General features: G+C 38.4%; 1 protein-coding gene across 1 annotated transcript in view; it reads left to right on the forward strand.

The window, feature by feature from the left end:
- LOC122801232 (mucin-like protein) overlaps positions 1 to 19,970 on the forward strand; it is a 468,953-nt gene that overhangs the window by 399,320 nt on the left and 49,663 nt on the right. Inside the window, exons 24-25 of the mRNA XM_044070784.1 lie at positions 6,130 to 6,246; positions 17,676 to 17,939. Coding sequence (XP_043926719.1) covers positions 6,130 to 6,246; positions 17,676 to 17,939 — 381 coding nt within the window. The remainder of the gene's footprint in view (positions 1 to 6,129; positions 6,247 to 17,675; positions 17,940 to 19,970) is intronic.

Genomic DNA, 19,970 nt, shown 5'->3' on the forward strand with positions numbered 1-19,970 from the left:
GAATACCCACACATGTCAGACTCTATCTCCAAGTCTCATAAGGTGTTTTGCATTTCCAGACTTCCTGGGGGCAGGTTTGGCCCTAACTGCCTTTTTTTCTAAGTGGAGCAAGTCCATTTAGGTTGTTCAAGAAGGTATATTTAACAAAAAAGCTACTGAATCATGTAGTGGAATGTGTTTTAAAGCATTCAAGTTATACAGTTTTAGACAGGAGATAAAAGAATCTTTGTTAAAATGTGTGAAATTATGCATAATGCTGAAATGTGGCTGCTTTGAATATTACTTTGCTTTTTTATTACAAATGTAGGGAGATAATCACTTTGGGTATCTAGAAGGATACTTGAGGTACTAGATGTAAGAATCCAGTCAATTAATATTCCCTTAGTGTTATTTTATTATAATGGATGGGAGTGGTGATTAGCTATAAGATATTATAAAGACTTACTGATTGGTTAGGTGAGACAGAGGAGGAAGAAAGTCAATATTAAAATCATCCAGTATGTATTTTTCTTGAGAGATATTGAGGAGACTCAGTGGCAAAGAAAGAAAATGCTTAGAGACCAGTTCTGGATCTTTCCTTTCTAAACTTATTTGTGGTAATGCCCATATTCAAAATTATGTAATTTTATAACCTGTTTCCTTTTGTTCCTAATTCATGTTTCCTTGCAACACAAGATTTAAAAGATGCTTATCATCCCTAGTCATACAGACTTCATGTGTGTCTTAATTTTTTTGTCTGCATCATATTATCAGTTCTCCGCCTTATCCTTTGAACTATCTACTGCACTAAGAGTGTTCACAAAGTAGCAGCTCCAGTTATAGCTCATTACAGGTTACAAGTTATCCACGTTACCATATTTAGATGACTTGTTTATTTTTACAAAGCCTTTTTCAAGGGGTCAAGAATCTCTCACTTGAGTGCGAGATCTCTTACACAAGATGGAATTCCAAGAAAACAGTGAAAAGTCTTTTTTTACTACTTCACACAGGATTGTGTTTCTGGTGTGTGAGCTAGATACCTCAGTTCACAGAGCTTTTCTTCCACAGGAAAAATAAATCTATATCTACATCTATTTCTAGGGTTTTCCACTCAAACTTCAGTCACTGTGAGGGAATACCTCCGGAATTTGGGTCTAATGGCATCTATGATTCTCTTCATATGCCTAGCAAGACTCCAGAGGAGAAACATAAAATGGTAACTGAAGTTGCATTGGTCCCAGCACAAATATCCTTTTGTCTTTCCAAATCCCAGTACTGGGGTTTGTCTGAAGAGAAAAACAAATTGGTGTTCAAAGCAAAAATATCTAAACTGGGTCTTTCCTTGTCACTCCCTGTTCCAAAGCAGTCAGTAACCATAGACACCTCAAACTGTGCTTTGAGGAAGAGTTTCAGGGTGGATAAAAGTACAAGGTATGTAGGACACCAGTGACAGATGCAAGCACATACATATGCTGCTTGCTCTGATTGGGTCTATGTTCGGCTACCAAAAAATAAAAAATCCAAACGGTGAAATATTGAGTGGAAGACAGTGAATCTGACTATTACCAAACAATGACATCATCGAAAATAAATTCATTGAATGGCCATAGTTGACCAAAAAGCAAGAAGTAATGCAAAGCATAAGGTAAGTGACAGGAAACCTTTTAAATTTCCCCTATTCCCCACTGTTTTGCCATCTCAGATTTGGTATAAATAGTTTGGGGTTATGTAGGAGCACAGCCCCACCCACCTTGGTTGGTTGTGTTTGCGATGTTGGCCAACAATGGCCATTTGATGACTTTTCGATGGTGTCATTCTTAGGCAATTGTTGGTTTCACTGTCTTCTGTTCGATATGTCACAGTTTGTTTTTTTTATTTTTCAGTAGCCGATCATAGACCCCCACCCCCCGATCAATGCATTCAACTCTCTGAATCATCTTTGGTCCTTGGGACCTCTTCAAGTTATTACAGACAGTATCACAGTCATGTGTACATTGATAAACAAGGGGGAGCCAGGTCATACCCCTGTGTAGACTAGCCATGTTAGCTTTGGATGTAGCTTCACAGCATAGTCTCACTCTACAGGCATCCTACATTCCAACAGGGAAACACTGTGTGGCAGATAAGCTGAGCAGGACAGGGGCAGACCCTAATGAATGTAAACTAGATCAGGTGGTCTTCCAAGATTTATTCTGTCTGTGGGGAGACCCTCAAGCAGACTTAATAGTCTAATCTCTGAACAGATGACAAGATTCTCCTCCAGGACTCCATGCAAGAAGGCCTGGAAGACAGATGCCTTTTCTTTTTTTTTTTTTTCTTTTGTTTTCCTTGGACATAAATGTTCTTGCATGGTTTTCCAACATTTCCACTGATATCCAGGGTATATTTGAAGATTCAGAAGGAAATCCCCAGGATCATTATGGTGACTCCCTTCTGTCCCATACAACAGTGGTTCTCCCTTTTTGGAAATGGCCAGGAGCAATCGCAACAAGCTTCCTTACAGAATTGATCAACTCAAACAAGAACAGGGGTGTTTGATACACCCAGACCCAACTCAACTTCAAATGACTACCTGGAGGATAGTGTTTTAATTCCCTTTAGACACTTCTTTACTTTACTCCACTCCAGACAAGTGACAAATGGAGTACCTCGGGGTTCAGTCCTGGGATCACTCTTGTTTTGCATCTACTTCTCTGAAGTACATGCCAGCACTAAGGGACTCTGACTAATAAAGTTTGCAGATGACTGCAAACTGGGAGCCATTATTGAATCCCCAAATGATGTGGATATTCTACAAAAGGGCATTGCAGAAACAGATGCTTGGTGCTAGAGCCATGGGCTCAAGCTCAGTGCCAAGAAATGTATAGTTATCCCCTTTGGGAAAAAACATGTACCCGTGAATTACCACATAGGTGGCAGTACACTAAACACTGAAAGTGTGATAAGGGACTTAGGGACACAGGTGGACAGTGGTCTCACCTTCAATAATCACATCACCACAACAGTCAGGAAATCCTTCTTTGTGGCACACCTCATCACTAAGGGCTTTTCATCCAGAAAAAAGGAGGTCATTGTCCCACTCTGCTCATGCCTCATTAGACCCCTTATAGAGTACAATGCCCCATTTGGTATGTACAAACAAGATATCTGCAACAACTGGAAAGGCCACAGAAATACCTCACTAAAAGAATCACAAGCCTAAAGCAGATGCCCTATGCTGACCATGTAAAAAAACTTCAGCTATACTCTGTCACATATTGGCTACTCAAAGGCGATCTCTGCTTAACATACAAGGCTATGTCAAACTCAGAGCTGTTGGACATGCTACACAATCCCTCAGAGCCACATGCTCCAGGGATCTAAACTTGGTCATCACAATGAACAAAACATGCTGGAGGGATAGGTTCCTGACCTAGAGACTCCCCATACTCTGGAATAGACTGCCCATACATGTCAAGCTGAGCACCTCTTTGGCCCTCTTCTAAAGGAACTTTGACAACTGGATGGGAGATAGGAAATTCACCCCAGGGATCACGGCAGTCGCCCTGCTAGACAGGGGACCAGAGAAGTAAATATTCTGGGAAGAAATAGCCAGGGAATTGTTATGGCTAAACTTGTATAGGCCCTAGGGCCAATAGCCTAGTACCAACCTTTGAACCTATGAATCTATGATGTGCAGCAGGCACTAATGGAGGTAGGAAAGCCTTTGACTAGAAACTCATACATTAGTAAATTAAAAAGGTTTTCTAGTTGGTGCCAACAACATAACCAGCATTCATTCAGGGCTAGTTGTTACCTGGTTTTGTAATATTTGTTTGAGTTACTATCCTATGACCTTTCTTACTCCTCTCTCAATTTTCATTTATTGGCCATTTCAGCATGTATGTTCATTGATCTTCCTCTTTCATTGCATTTTCATGTCAAAATGTTTTGCATAAGAAGGCTCAAATAAAACCAGTGACCCTTCCTTAAGATCTTAATTTTGTGTTAGGGAGGCTAACACTTGTTCCTTTTGAAAAAGCTAACCTGACTGACTTGAGGTTCTTAGCATGGAAAACAGTTTTACTGATTGCTCTCACCTGTGCAAAAAGGCCATCTGAATTTGAAGCTCTTATGGTAAATCAGCTCTATCTCATTTTCCACAGAGACATGGTTTCTTTTAGGACTAATGCTTTTTACGCCTAAAGTGGTATCCACGTTTACTTTAAGCTACTGTATCCATCTCCTCATTTTCTTCCCTGAACCTAAAAATGAGGTAGAAAGGATAGTCCATACCTTGCATGTCCACAGACAACTCAGGTACTATCTTGACAGAACTAAATCTTTAAGATCTTCAGATCGATTGTTCATTTCTTGTGAAGGTAAGAAGGGACAACCTGTGTCAAAACAAGCAATTTCCAAATGGTTGTTTAAGGCTATTGCCTCTTGATGTACCCAACATAAAAAATTATTCCAGGCAGGAGAAAGGCCCACTCTACCTGGGCCTTGGCTTCATCTATGGCTTTTTGGGTTGGGTTGGATTCTAAAAGTATTCTGTAATCTACAGCTTGGTCCTCTGTACATACTGTTCCTTGTCTAGGATTAGATCAGGCTTTGCTAGGACCATTCTGCAGGGGGCTTCTGGACTCTTCTCTTTCCACCTGCCAAATGTAGTAAAGTAGGGTAATCTACACATATAGCCAAGCCTATTGCAGCAGTTATCAATATGATGGGCATAGTGCCATAGCTATCAACCAATTAGAGACAAATCCTGACAAAATCAGGGACAACTGGGGACACTTTTAAAATATTAGTATTATTAACTTGAGACATTGACAAAATAATAGAATGTGAATTAATATACATTTTCTGAATTAAAATAAATCTATTAGTCAATATTTATTAAGTGTAATTCAACACCTTTTCTCAAAAAGTCACCAGTTTTAGAAGGGATTAAGAGGGATACGGCTAAAATTTAAGTCAAAATCAGAGACAGTTGATAAGTAGTGTTTGCATAGTGCTATCGTATAAGTAAACTCACCATAACAGTAGATATGTGAATAATCAGTGCTGAAGTAGTCACTCCCTCCTTCCATCCCATTTTTTTTTTGTGGACATTTATTTTTTGTTATTCCTAGCACTGGCCTTTCAGGATGCATCACCCCTCTCTCTGTCAACATGAAAGTTCTGAAGGGCTTGTGGAAGGTGCCTTGAAGCTTTGGAAGTTGGCTGACTGTTATATCCTTGGCAGGATATAACTCATATAGCTAAGGCTACTGCAACAGTAATTATTCAAACATCTACTGTCATGGTAAGTTTAATTACTTTCCTGTACTTTAATTTACCACAGTGTCTGTCACTGGTTAAGCTAGGAAGAAAAAAAGGTGTGCTGGGGTTTTTTGTACTTTTCCTTTTCTATACTTCACTTCTGCATAAGTGGCTTTATCTCATATTACTATATACTGAGCAGATAACTGAATTCATTGTAATATATAACCACAGAAGTGTACAATACATTGATGTTTTTTGGTGGTAGAAACAATGCAATGTTTTGATAAAAGAGACTTTAGATTTGTTTGAAATAAATATATTTGTGGTGATTTTTCATATATTTACTAAAATTATCATTCATGAATTGGAAAGTTATCCGCGGTGGTGCAGCAGTAGTGTTGTTGCCTCACAGCAAGAGGTTCTCCCATTCGATTCTCGGCTGGAGTGCGGGGAGTGCCTTCTGTGTGGAGTCTGCATGTCCTCCCCGCAGTTGAATGGCATTCCGAAAGATATGTGTGAATGGGCGTGACTTCGTTGAAGGTTGGGCGTCGAGCTGTAAACTCAGCACCGTAAAAATCTACTGCCAATCATTAGCAGACAGGAGTTCCGCTGTGGCGACCTCTAACCGGGAAAAGCCAAAAGACAAACAACAACATCATTCATTAATTGGAAAGGACTATAAAGACCATGGACACACAGCTGATACTTCCATAATTATTTGCTAAACATCTGTTTTCCATTCAGCACTGTTCCAATATGTAGTACTATAAATTTGTATTCTAGATTTTGTCCTAATGTAGCCTTCTCCAGATCTGACTGAAATACGTAATAAAAACATACCTATCGACATAAAAGAACTAGTAAGGATAATGAAATATAAAAATTGTGTTTGCTTTGCAGGTGTATTTAATGGTGATCCAACTGATGATTTCTTAACTGCAAATGGAACACATCTACCTTATGATGGAAAAAACCTACCAAATGAATCACAGATATACTATGAATTTGGCGAGACATGTAAGAGATCTAAATTATTTTGTAATTATAATGCATGTTATATCAAATTTCATTTATGAAATAAATGTCATTGCTACAGTACGCTACTTTTAACACTTTTTTTTAATTTCCAGACATGGCTTCATTTTACAGCTGAATGTATGGTTATGAAGACCTGCCTAGAAGGAAATGGTGGGGGTCACACAGGAGAGACAGCAGAGGAGAGTAACTGATGCCTACTCTAGCAGCCTGTTATACTGTGAAGCAGGTGTACAGCTTAGTGAGATGTTGAACATGCATGGGAAAGCATGCATACATTTATTGATACAGCACCAATGTTGGAGCTCACAGGGGCTACCAATGGCTGGGAGGAGAATAGGTAACATGCCATGGCAGCAGTATGTTGCAGCACCACTGTCCTTGTACTACTCACTGGCCCTGGATGGTCGTTGGGTTGCACTTTAGGGTGGCTAAGGCAGGACTAGTAGACCCAGTGAATGAGGAGAGGGGCAGATATCAGCTGAAGGTCAGCTGCTTAGAGATGATATATGGAGAATATGAGTTTGAAATACAAGTTGCCCATATCTGACAATACACTAGTATATTCCACAGTTAGGCCAACCTCTTACACATTTCACTCATAATATGCCACTTACAAAATAACTTGAAAATATATCTTATAGTTCATAAATATCTTGGATGATATATAACACAGGATTTATTTTATACCATCTAAATCTTAAATGAATTTGACTATGGTTTCCCTGTCTCAAATTACTACAGCTAGTCAACCAGTCAGAAATGGTGTCACATAGCTAAGTGATATATTGAGATACCATCCCTGCTCCCAGGTGCAGCTTAAAAATCAAATGCCTATTCAGCATGTCCTTTATTAACATCTTTATTGAATCTTATTTTAGACAGTGACAGGTACAAATACATTAATAGAAGAGAAAGCAAAGTGTTGTTACAAAAAATACATGAGTGTATGTCTTCTAACAGGACTTTGTTTTGTTTTAGGCCCCATACCCAACTTGATTTCTCAGGATATGTGCCATTATTGTTTTAAGTATTTGAATGGTGTGATTGTTTAAAATCTGCTGATACAAGTCTATATCCCTCCTTAAAATTTCTCTGCTCAGTTTCAAAATAAATGAAGACCTGAGCAAGTGTGTGTGTGTGTGTGTGTGTGTGTGTGTGTGTGTGTGTGTGTGTGTGTGTGTGTGTGTGTGTGTGTGTGTGTGTGTGTGTGTGTGTGTGTGTGTGTAGAGAGGGAGAGTGAGAACATGTGCCTCCATCCATATGTGAATATTGCATTCCTGTGTGTATGCGTGTGTTTGTATTTCTGGTTCATCTGCATTCATATTTGTGTCTGCATCAAAGTGTGCATTACTTTTCACCCCCTAAATACTAAATGCATGAACTATCAGATCTTTTGCCACAGTTTAAAAAGGCTACTAAGTAATATCATCACAAGAAATGTTTCCTCAGTTCCTCCTGTTTTAACAACTTTGTGTAGTGCCAGTCTCAGCAAAAGACTGACTATATGAAATAACACTAAATTCACCTATGGCCTTAGATTGTTATGAAGGAAGTGGACAGGAATGTTTAGAAATACTAGCAAAAGAAGCTGAAAGGGATGGAAATACAGGGAAGATATTATCATTTTCTAAGTCAAGTTATCACTGTATGTGTTAGTGAAATTAATCTATTTTCCCAACAAGCATGTTGGCACCATAACATATCTAAGTGTGTTTGCTAGGTTATATTCCTGACAACCAGTATAGTCTCTTCCACATTCATGGTTTCATCAGCTCAGTATCTTCATGTTGAACTGCTTTTCGGTACATCAGAATGTTCTGTATTGAAGAAGATGGGCATTAACATAAAACTGAACATGTGTATAAATGTTTTATTGAATTTTTCCGCATTCATTCACCTGACTATGGACTATTACTACATTCCACCTACAGGTGTACATATGTAAAGCATCTCCATACCAATGAGACTTTTCAATGGTATTTCTTCACAATGCCCTCATTTATACATTGTGACTCGCATGATGCCAGCAATCCTGAATTTACACATTGTAACTCGGCATTCCTAAACACAAAGGTCTGTATTTCCAGTTTATGAAGCAGCTTTGCATTTATGTGCTGAGGCTCACTATTTCTACTTTTATGTATTATTTCATTTCAAAATACTACTGATCGATGCAGAGCATAGGTCTCAACCTCTTAAGAAGCCAATGTGGAACACAAACCCTAGCAATGTGTGACAGTCAAAATGAGGAACACCCTATTTTCGCACTGCATTACCGCACCATTTCATTGGGACATGGTGGAAGTGGGCCAGAAGTATTAACGTAGTGAATACTGTACATTTTTAAAATCCAATCATGTCAAATAAAACAAAGTCAGCAGAATCCATTAATAAAATACAATATACTTAGCAGAAAATAGTTATGCAACAGTATTCAAGTGCAACTATTACAAAAAAATGCTCTTCAGAACCTGTTTTTCCAACCCCACCACATTTCTCCCAGCTAAATCAGGTAGTTAACTAAGCCAGTCAAGACAAATGAGAAAAGAATCAGGGACAAATAAAGAATTAGTCAGGGACACTTTTAAAATATTGCTTGAGCATTGATAGAAGTAGGGAATGTGAATTAATACACACTTTCTGAAATGAAAGAAGCACAACTTGTTATTATTTATTAAATATAATGCGCCACCTTTTCTCCAAAATTCACCAGCCTGGCTCTCAATGAGTCAGGGACAAATCCAGAAAGAATCAGGGATGCTTAAAATATTATTGCAGTTAATCTGAGACATTGACAGAATAGAGAATGTGAATTAATTAAGCAATAACCCACGGCTGGGTGTGGGTAATGCTGGATTTAATCACGGTTGGTATGGTTTGGTCATGAGGGCAAAGCCCGAGTAGCCAAACAAAGACAACCGTGGGTAAATCCAGCATTACCCACACCCAGAAGTGGGTTATTGCTATTATACAATGACATTATTTAAGAAAAAAAATACTTACTTTTCTTAAATAATGGCATTGTATAACGCCTCCTTGCTGCCCTTCCACAGCTGTCCAGTATTCTGCGGCAGTTCTGATGTACTGTGCATGCGTATGGTTACGCAGTGCATCAGAACTGTGTGTGTGTGGAAGCAACGGAGATAGGAAGATCTCCGTTGCTTTTAAAAACTTATCTCGCTCTGTTAAAAGAGTTTAACATAGCGAGATAGCTTTAAAAAAAGCAACAGAGATTTTCTTTTCTCCGTTGCCTTTTATAAAGCTGTTTCGTTATGTTAAATGAGTTTAACATAGCGAGACAGCTTTAAAAAAAGCAACAGAGAAAGGAAGATCTCTGTTGCTTTTTTTTAAGATATCTCGCTATGTTAAACTCATTTAACATAGTGAGATAACAGCAACGGAGCTCTTCCGTTCTCTGTTGCTGTCCAAAAAAAAAAAAGACTTATACTAGTGGAAAAAGTCCGGGCGACCGGCCCTTTTTCCATTAGTATAAGTCTCTGATTTACAACATGCACGCTGACCAATCAGCATGCACGTTTTGGAATATTAATGAGGGGTGATTGTATGATATACGTTAAGTGACACCTAAACATGTAAGAATACACTTTGCATAGGTGTAATCAAATACATAACAAATGAATTAATGTTGACTCAGTCAACTGTAAAGCCATACTTGCCAAGTATGTCTTTTCATATTTTTGATGTTTACTATTTTCAGTTTCATGAATGCAGGCTTACAGCAGTAGGAGAAGTGGCCAAGTATAAAACAGCCTTCATTGTGTTGGAACAGTTACATAACAGCCTTCATTGTGTTGGAACAGTTACATATGCTGGTCAGAAGAACTAGATTTCACAAGTGTGCTTACAATTTGGCTTCTTAAAGGAACAGCACCGAACATATTAAGTGTACCCCAAAATAAATGACACATTAGGTAAAAACACTACAGCTGTGTCATGGGTGCAGAATAATAGCAAGTTCTCTCAATGTAATGGATGACAATCCACTCTGCTAAGTCGCAAGAACTTTCCTCTTTGACTGCATTTAGGTTCAAACCTCTCAGTTGTACAGATTTTCACAGAATGCCCAGATTTGTGCCTCATATTTTTGGTCCTTTTCTCTTAAAATTTGATTTTCTGGCAAACTGTTGGTAATTCATTGAGAGTTAAAGTCAGAAAATAATGGCAGGATTGGCAGACGTTTGCGTTTCAGATGTCAGACCCTTGAGAAAACTCATACTAATGCAAAACCTGTTATTCTATCAACTTTCATGTTTGTAAGAGCAATACCTAAATTAGTGTCCCTATTTTTGGGCCTTTGTCCCTCCGGTTTTGTCCAGATTTTTTGTTCTAAGAAGTTGATAAGTACAGTGAAGTGCCGTTTTTTTTTTTGTTTTTGTTTTTTTAACCATTGTCGTTTTCTTGAAAAAGAAAGACTGGCTCATATACTGAAATGCCAGTTAGCTATAACTGCAATATCTGAGCCAGTCTAAAATCGCAAAGCCTTGGACCAGTTGGCTGACACCCCCACAAGAGGTGAAAATATCTTGGACTTGATATTAACCAACATGACTAACCACTGCAGCATGTAGTAAATGTACCAAAGGACCAGGAACCACGACCACAAACAATTCCAAAAGCCAAGAAAATACTGAAAGCACCAGCAAGCCGGAAAAAATGTTCCTTGTTTTATTACACAGATTAAGCACTTTCGTCGGTTTGTAACTGACTTCATCAGAATCCATGCTCACACCACAAAATACAGTACTTAAATAATACAACAATACATATCACATCATAACATGTTAATTGATTAGTCATTAATAAAAAACTTTTAACCCTTTCAAAAACAAAATTGCAGTACATATTCCTCAAAAAACTTAGTAACTATACATTGTAAGACTTTAAGCGTAATGCACTACCTATAGAAATACATTCATTCAAGCCAGGGAAGATGCTGGCCTTTAACTTTATTTGTCATATCATCTCTCTGTATTCTATTAAGTCCTCCCATGGACCCCCTCTCCTGCTTTGAGGTACATAATCTAACCCAAAAAACATAAAAGAGTGATTGGAGTGGGACTGAATATGTTCAAATAAGGAATTTCTTTTGTTCTTATTTTTAATGTCCAAGTTATGCTCATAAATCATTCTTTGAATCTTCGTTTGGTCTTACCTATCTAAAAACAAAGATATTGTGCACACTTTGCCACATAAATCAATCCTTTTGAATTACAGGTGCAATAAAAAGGGGTAAATAACCTAAAAGTCCCGATGTTGATCACATTATTTACATTAAAATAAATTTAGATTGGTTACAGGAGTTGCACCTATATGTGCCCCATTTCCTATTAGAAGTCTGCACAGAAGTTTCATACCCTTCTAAATTTTTTTTAGGGCTCTCCCAGTCCTATAAACTATACATGTTTTTTCACCAAAGGACTCTAGCCCCTTACTTACTGTAACAAGAAAAAAATCTTCCAGTTCTTCCGAAGTATATTACAAATAATCTCACTATCCACAGTGTAAGTTGTAATGAAAACATGTTTAAAGGTTTTGTTGTTATTGTTGTTACTAAATCTAGTCTGCAAAACAGCATCTGAACCAGTGTTAATATTACTATTAAATAAGGGAGTGATAAAACCTTGTTTACTTTTTGGGCTACTTCCCTTTTTATGCTACCTATAAAGTGTGCAGGATAACCCCTCACAAAGAACATACTGGTTAGTTTTTCAACTTCCACCATAAACATATCATCTTCAGATATCATTTTCGCCAAGCGGATAAACTGTCCTTGCACCACCCCCTTCTTCACATACCAAGGATAGCAACTTGTGTAATGGAAAAGTGCATTTGAGTAGTGCTGTTTCCTATAAATATTTGCAGTTAACCTCTTTTTTGTATGATCTTAGCTATAAACACATCCAGGTAACTTGTACCCTCCATGTTGTATGAATAAGTGAACTTTAAAAAGGGGGTAGTAGAATTAAAATAATCAATTAAATTCACAACTTCTTGCTGCATCTCCCATGCTATAAAAATATCATCTAAAAAATGGACATACATCTTCCATAATCTTGCTCTGGGATTGTCAAATACAAGGTATTTTTCCCATTGTAATATAATTATATTGGCATAAAGTGGGCCACTCCTCTTTTATATTGGAAGTATTGCCTCTCGATATAAACAAAATTGTACTTCAAAATTAATTCCATCAGTGTCACCATTACATTAATTTTGACATGTGACAATGTCATCTACATCACTACAGTGTCATCATCCCTGGTAAGATCCGACCACAAAGCAGTCACTTTCAAAGTCACCATCTCCCCCAACCCAGCCCCCCCCAGCTATAGTCAAATAAAAAAACTTCTTTAAAGCTGATTACAACCTCCTGAGGGAAGGTATAAACAGCTTCCCTGCCCCTTCCCACTCCATAAGAACGGGCACATATGTCCAAACTTACACCAAAGTACTATATGAGCATTTATATAGCTGCATAGAATCAAAAATACCAGACAGGACAAAATCATCCTCCTCAAGGAAGAGTAAACCTGTCTGGTGGACATCTACAATAAATAAACTCTAATAAAAGGAAAACAATTGCTGTCCAGGACCAAGAAGGAGCAGGTGCCTAATTGGAAGCAATCTCTCCTTAACGTGAACAAGCAAATAAGATTAGTGAAATCCTCCAAAGCAAACTTCAAGTCCAAACTGGCCACATCTACTAAAGACGGTCATAAAGCCTTCTTCACATATGTTTGACTCCAGAATCTCAAGGGAAGCACCCAGATCTGTTCAAAACTGGTGGTCAAGAACACCACATACATAAATGCTATAGATATAGCCAACCTGTTGGCAGACAGGTTCAGTGAAAACTTCACTCTTCTGTCCCCCCGTTAGTAAAACAGAACATCTCCAGTACCTGCTCCCCTCCCCTTATCTCTAGGGAACAAGTCATCACTGCCCTCTCTAAGGCAAAAAATACAGCCTCCATGGGACCTGATAACATCCCAGGCTGCAAACTACATGAATTCAGGCAGGAACTTGCAGCACCATTAGGCACCCTATTCAACCAAAGCCTGAGTACCAGCTTTGTCCCAGCCAAGTGGAGGACAGCTACTGTCATCGCCTTCCACAAAGGTGGAATGTCCACCAATCTAGGAAGTTATAGTCCTATCAGCCTAACAAGCCTGATCTGCAAGGCCATGGAACAGATTATCATGGACCTCATTAATAAGGACATTGTGTGGCATCAAGTGTCTGGATGTTGACAGTCTGGTTTTGTCAAGGGGAGGTAATGCCTTTTAAATTTGGTCAACTTCTTTGAGACGGTCACCAAAGCCATAGATGAGGGGAAGATGGTGTACCTGGCCAAAGCATTCGATACTATTCCCCACTCAGGTATAATAGCTACACTCTCTCAACTAGGGATCAATCCATATGTTACCAGATGGGTAGCAAACTGGCTCACTGATAGAACCCACCTAGTCAAAATAGGGGAAGCCACCTCAAGTATTAGATCCGTAACAAGCGGTGCACCCCAGGTATTGGTCTTAGGGCCTCTGCTGTTTGGGATATACTTCTCAGAGGTTCAGGCCAAATTAGTGGGCTATGGCTGACCAGGTTTGCAGATGACTGCAAGCTAGGTGCTGTCATCAATTCCTCTAGTGATGTGACATCCTCCAAGATGATCACACCCAAACCAATGACTGGTGCCAGAAACATGGCCTCAAACTGAATGCCAAAACATGCATCATCATCCCTTTTGTGGAGATTGATGTCCTCACAAATTATCACGTTGATAATAAGGTCCTAAGCATGCAATCAGTTGTAAGAGACTTGGGCACCCAGGTTGATAGCAAACTGACTTTTGACCACCATATTGCCACCATTGTATGGAAAGCTTTCTACGTGGCCCAACTCATTAGCAAGGGTATCTCATCCAGGGACAAAGTGGTTATAACATCCCTGTATTCTTCCCTTATAAGACCCATTATTGAGTACAATGCCCCTTTCGGCATGTACCTCACAAAGCAAATGCAGCAGCTAGACAGACCACAGAGATTCCTCACCCGGAGAATCCAGGCCCACAAACATCTACCCTACAAGGATAGGCTAATAGCCCTGTCCTTCTACTCAGTCTCCAACAGATTCCTCAGAGGTTACCTCTGTCTGGCATTCAAAGCAATCTCAGACCCCACGCTGATGGGACTGCTGCATATCCTCAAGTCAAGCTCCACTCAAGTAACCCACATGCGTGACCTCAGCTGGTCTGTGACATCAATAGGACTGATTGGTGGGACAGATTTGTGTCCCAGAGACTCTCCCTTTTGTGGAATAGACTCTCTCTTCATGTAAAGCAGAGTAAAGCAGAGTGCGTCATTAACCCTTTTTAAGTGCAACCTGGATAACTGGATGGGGAACAGAAAATACACCCCTGGATTTCCACCTATGTCCCTGCTGGACAGTGGCATAGGGTTCTGGCTTGTTGGAACATGGGCTAAATTCTTGGCTAGGCTTGTAAGAGCCTAGTAACTTCCTATGATCCTATGATCCACCCTTGTTCAATGCAGAACAGTGGAATAGTGGGCTAAATTGATCACAAATGCAGAGGATCCCACACCATCTGGAGCACTTGGTTGCTCAGACGCAGAGTAGATAAAAATAGTGACTCAAAATATTTTTGCAGGACTCTGCATCCCTGTTCCTCCAACCTGGCAGTTTGTCTTCATACCTCCTGTCACTTTGTTATCCATCTTCTAGAAATGTTGTTCTTCCATTTATGGAAGGCATAGCATAATATCTCTAAAAGAATAACCACAAAGGCTTTCCATCTGTCAGTCCCTAGCTTGTATAATCACTGACTGTTCAGGATTAATGCCTGTAAATTTCTTTTATTTCCATGAGTGAAAAAAAAAACGTTTTTCCCTATTAAGAGCAGCTGCTTCTCATATCCATGACTGACTGGTAAAGTACTTGGCATCCAAATTAAGGCCTGATCAGCAATTGTAATAAAAAAAATCTACTATCTCAGTTGTCTTCAGTGGGTCTTAAACAAAGATTGTCATGTTCTTCTGTATCACTCTACAGAGTCAAAGCAAATCATGCTGTCTCATCTGCACAAGTTTGAGACTACAGCAGAATTTTCCTTGTTGCCAGCTTCATACCAGAGCTCTGTTCACATCAAGGTATCTCCTAATCCTTTCAGGCATATGTCTGCTAAGTTATCCATAGTAGATGTATGGCCTGATTCTTGACTAGCATTTTCTAAAACTGTTTCTTTCTTAATGTGAGTTTGGAGATGTTTCTTAGCTGATCAAGCAGAGCTATTAAATCTCCAATGTCATTCTATAGCCATCTTTCACATATGCTTGATTAAGCAAATATTGTCTCTTGTTGAATGTGATGTGTTATTTATTCATATAACCATGTGAAATGTCAGGACCCACTACAGCAAATCCCAAAACATAGAAATTGAATGTCTGAAAGATTAAACTTGAATATTCCAAGTCCACAATGCCATTTCTGGGAACATTTTCTTTTCTCTGAGTTATAGGGATCATGGAGGCAGTATATATAAGTTCTGGGGGCATGGGAGATGCAGGGGGGGGGCATGCCACCCCTGCAAAAAGACGTTTTAAGGAGAACAAAGACTTTCAAGATTCACTTTCCTCCAGGTTTTGGGTCTTTTTTTTTTTCAAGATTTTTGCAATTGGTAGTTCGAGTGCCAACATTTCAATACGAGACATTTATTCATTTTTTTATATTGTGGCATGCTTGTGCTACAGACCTGCACACAAAGACTAATTGTTTTCCTTGTGAAAGGTTTAACACCACTCTGGTAAAATTGCTCCTGAAACTGGTGCAGTGAGGGGTTGCATCTGCAGTGCCACTGATATGTTTTCAGTAAGCAGCCCGTGTGTCAAAATCCAACCGTAGAGGAAGGATTAGTTGTCTGATGGGCCGGTCTCTTCTCTCAAAGAAAAAGAGTACATAGCTTTTCTGCTGCCTATCTGCCAATGACTAGAAATGTGAAGGCTTGTAAGTAGGGTGTGTAGGCAAAAATCAATATCATTAGTGTGTAGGCAAAGGTCAGTATCCTTAACAGGTGTGAATGTCACTGGTTGTACGTCATCATCAATCAGCAGAGAGGAAATGATTAGATACAGCAAACAACAACAAATGATTGTACTTTTGGTATGAGAGCCTTTGGTTTTCTGCAATACAACCCTCAACCTTTGAAGGAATAAATGGCCACCTTCTGGATAGAACCAGACAGCCTAAATTCTGTTGGGAGGAAAACCAATAACATGCTTTTGAAAAATGAATTCTTTGAAACTGGAAAATAGGTTTTACCCTGAATACCTGTCAGTCTATATTCTATATTGTTTCAGGCAGGAAATCATTCCACTAAGTATATCTGCAGAGATAAGTTTATGTAACAATGTTTCTACCAGTGTTACATCTTGTTATAGTCTTAAAAGAAAGATATCTTTCTGCTATCAAAAGGAACAGGGCTGAGGTTTGATTAGTTGTATCATTTTCTTTATCCAGACAGTAACATTAACTGAAGATTCCTAAAAATGCTCACTTGTCTTCAGCTATAGGCCAGTCTAGCATGTGTGCAAGATTTTAGATTCCCTTCCACATAATTCTAAGAACAACATGCATGCAAATCTATAGTACATTAACTAAACATGTATTTTTTTTTTATGGCACAAAATGAAGAAAACCTCTCACCCGGTAGCTGCCAGTTGTTTTCAATGGTGACTGTATGCTGTTTTTGTCACTTCTCCTTGTCCTACAGTAATTATTTAGTGCATGCTTTACATGAAGACTGTCATCACATATACTGATCGATTTCTTTTCATTAGTAACTGGTAGATGCAGTTTGAAAGCAACACATTTAGCAGCTGCACTTATAGCTGTCATCAAGTGCATGATTTCATTTCTGCCAGTTTTGGATTTGGTTAGTAGTTCTTAGCACCTGTCTTTCATTAACTGAGTTATACCCTGAATAATGACTAGAGTACATATATTATAGCATCTCCCCATTACAGGACCTTATGCCATTGTTTTATTGTTCAGGTGTCAACTTAAGAATAGTTTGCTTAAAGGCCTTCTTACTTTGTTACATAAAATATGTGTTGGTGGATTACTAATTTACATATTAACTTCAAAATAGGAACAACTATTCAGTTTTGTAAGTGTGCCATTATTTATTAAAGTTTTCAAGGTTGCCTAAGTACTTCTCGCAGCAAATTCTAAGTTAACCATGAAACAGCATGGTTAGCAATAGGTGTTTGTCATCAGTTTTTGTGTTTCTATAATAAAAATGATAGGACTTAAAAAAAACAAAATCAGAAGAGTGTGAAACTGTTTTAATAAATATGTTTTTTTTTCCATAGGGAGAAATACACAAAATAACAGTGTTTTCACGTACAACTCCAGCAATGGGGAGTCATGGTATACCTATAATAACCAAAGCTTTGTACCCAAATTTTATGATGAGCTAAAAAAAACTTCAGATCCAGCCACAATCCAAAAAGCAAATGAGACATGCAGTGGAAATGATGAGTGCATTTTTGACATTTTAAGCACAGACGACTTTGCGTTTGGAGCAGCCACTTTGCAGAGTGTAACTAGTTTCAGACTGCAGAACAGCACTGTGTGTAAGTATTACAGGTCTTTTAAAGAGCTTTATCATATTTTAACAGACTTGATAAAGAGGAGGGAGGGTTGGTACTTCAAGGTGGCGGAAAGATCAAGTCTAGGTTATAACTCCAAAAGAAAGGATATCATCAAGATAGAATCAGTATCATATACACACTGGTTTTTGGCAAATGTCATCAGATCAGATACACCAGTCAGAGAAATTTACAAGGTGAAAGTAAAGTATCTTTAAATGTCAGACATTATCTTTAGTTATAAGGAGATTGGGAACTAATTAGAAGATCAATATGAACTGAATTTGAATTCATATATTTAAGCCATCGTGTTGCTGGTTGAAATGTTATAACAAAGGCAGCCCGTCTTGGGGGCATGGCCTTACAACCAGCTACTTCTCTGGCTGATCATAGTCCTGCCATGAAGGTGTTAGCTTCTCCCATACTCTCCCTTCTATTAGTCCTCTTACTGTTCTGACTGGGATCCTCTGCATCTCTGGGGAACATTCTGACTGCTATGCTGTACTGAATTGTTTCATTCTACACAGGCTCTTCTTCATTGATCATTAGGATTAGGATTATCATGTCCAGGTTGCCTAGCCATTAAACATTCATCCATATCCTGTTCATTTACTCCTTCTTGGCACCCTCTCATATTTTCACTCTGAAGTACTTTCTGCCTGCTCATTTCTGCTGTCTTTATTTCATTATATTTAATTTCTCAGTAAGCCATTTCTCCTTTTATGTGTGTGTGTGTGTGTGTGTGTGTGTGTGTGTGTGTGTGTGTGTGTGTGTGTATATATATATATATATATATATATATATATATATATATATATATATATATATATATATATATATATATATATATATATATATATATAAATATATATATATATATATATATTTATATATGGTTCCACTTGAAAAACCCATAACATCTAAATTCATAACATCTAAAGCACAACATCTAAAACCCAAAACATCTAAAACTCATAACATTGAATCTCAAAACATTGAAAACTACAAAGCAACTGTAAATAACATCTCACAGAAGTTTTACTACGTTTATTAAGTTAATTTCCTAACCCTACTGTAGTGCGACCTCGGAGTTGGCATATTTAATTTATGGGGGGGGGTGGGGGGCAGATGCCCCTACTTGGGGGGTGCAGGGGGGCTTCCCCCCCCCTGCATAAATGTAGTAAAGAGTGCGTGGGATGTTATTTATAGTTGCTTTGTAGTTTTCAATGTTTTGAGATTCAATGTTATGAGTTTCAGATGTTTTGAAATTTCGATCATTGGTCTCGCTGTTTTGACTTTAGATGTTATGAGCTTTAGATCATATGAAGTGGAACTATATATATATATATATATATATATATATATATATATATATACACACACACACACACACACACACACACACACACACACACACACACACACACACACATGAATATATGTACGTATATAACATTCACAGTGAAAATGCGAAACCCAGAAGATTTCTTGAGCACAGGATGACAAATGTAAATTAAACAAATTAAATGCAGTGCCACACAGGTGAACTTCCTCTGCACAAAGCCAGTTTGAATCTCTAGTCACAAATTCATAATGTCCCAGAACAGAGAAACCTAGTAATGGAGCTGCACTAGCTACTCTGTGATTGATAAACTTTCACGTCACCTTTAAAGTAATTGGTTTCAGGGCTCTGCTCCAGATTAAACTCAGTGCTATGGATAACCACATGCGGAATGTATTAGGAAGCTGTGGTAAAACCATCATTTGAGTTCTGAAAATTTTGGATATTAATTGCAGATTTGATAGCCAGCTAATATTGTTTTTCCACGGGTCAATTAACAAAATCTTTGTCTGGCCAATTAGTTGAATGATAGAGTTGAATGTTGGAGACAGATATCCCTAGGACATTTCTAGAAAATCCCTCTAAATCATTTCACATGAAGCAGGACTGAGGCCCAAATTCATACCATCTGGCCATACTTCTGTTCTCTTAGCCACTTGGGCAGTGAAATAATT

This window comes from Protopterus annectens, chromosome 4.part1, assembly GCF_019279795.1.
Source record: "Protopterus annectens isolate FY-2018-M chromosome 4.part1, PAN1.0, whole genome shotgun sequence".
NCBI classification, from domain to species: domain Eukaryota; kingdom Metazoa; phylum Chordata; order Ceratodontiformes; family Protopteridae; genus Protopterus; species Protopterus annectens.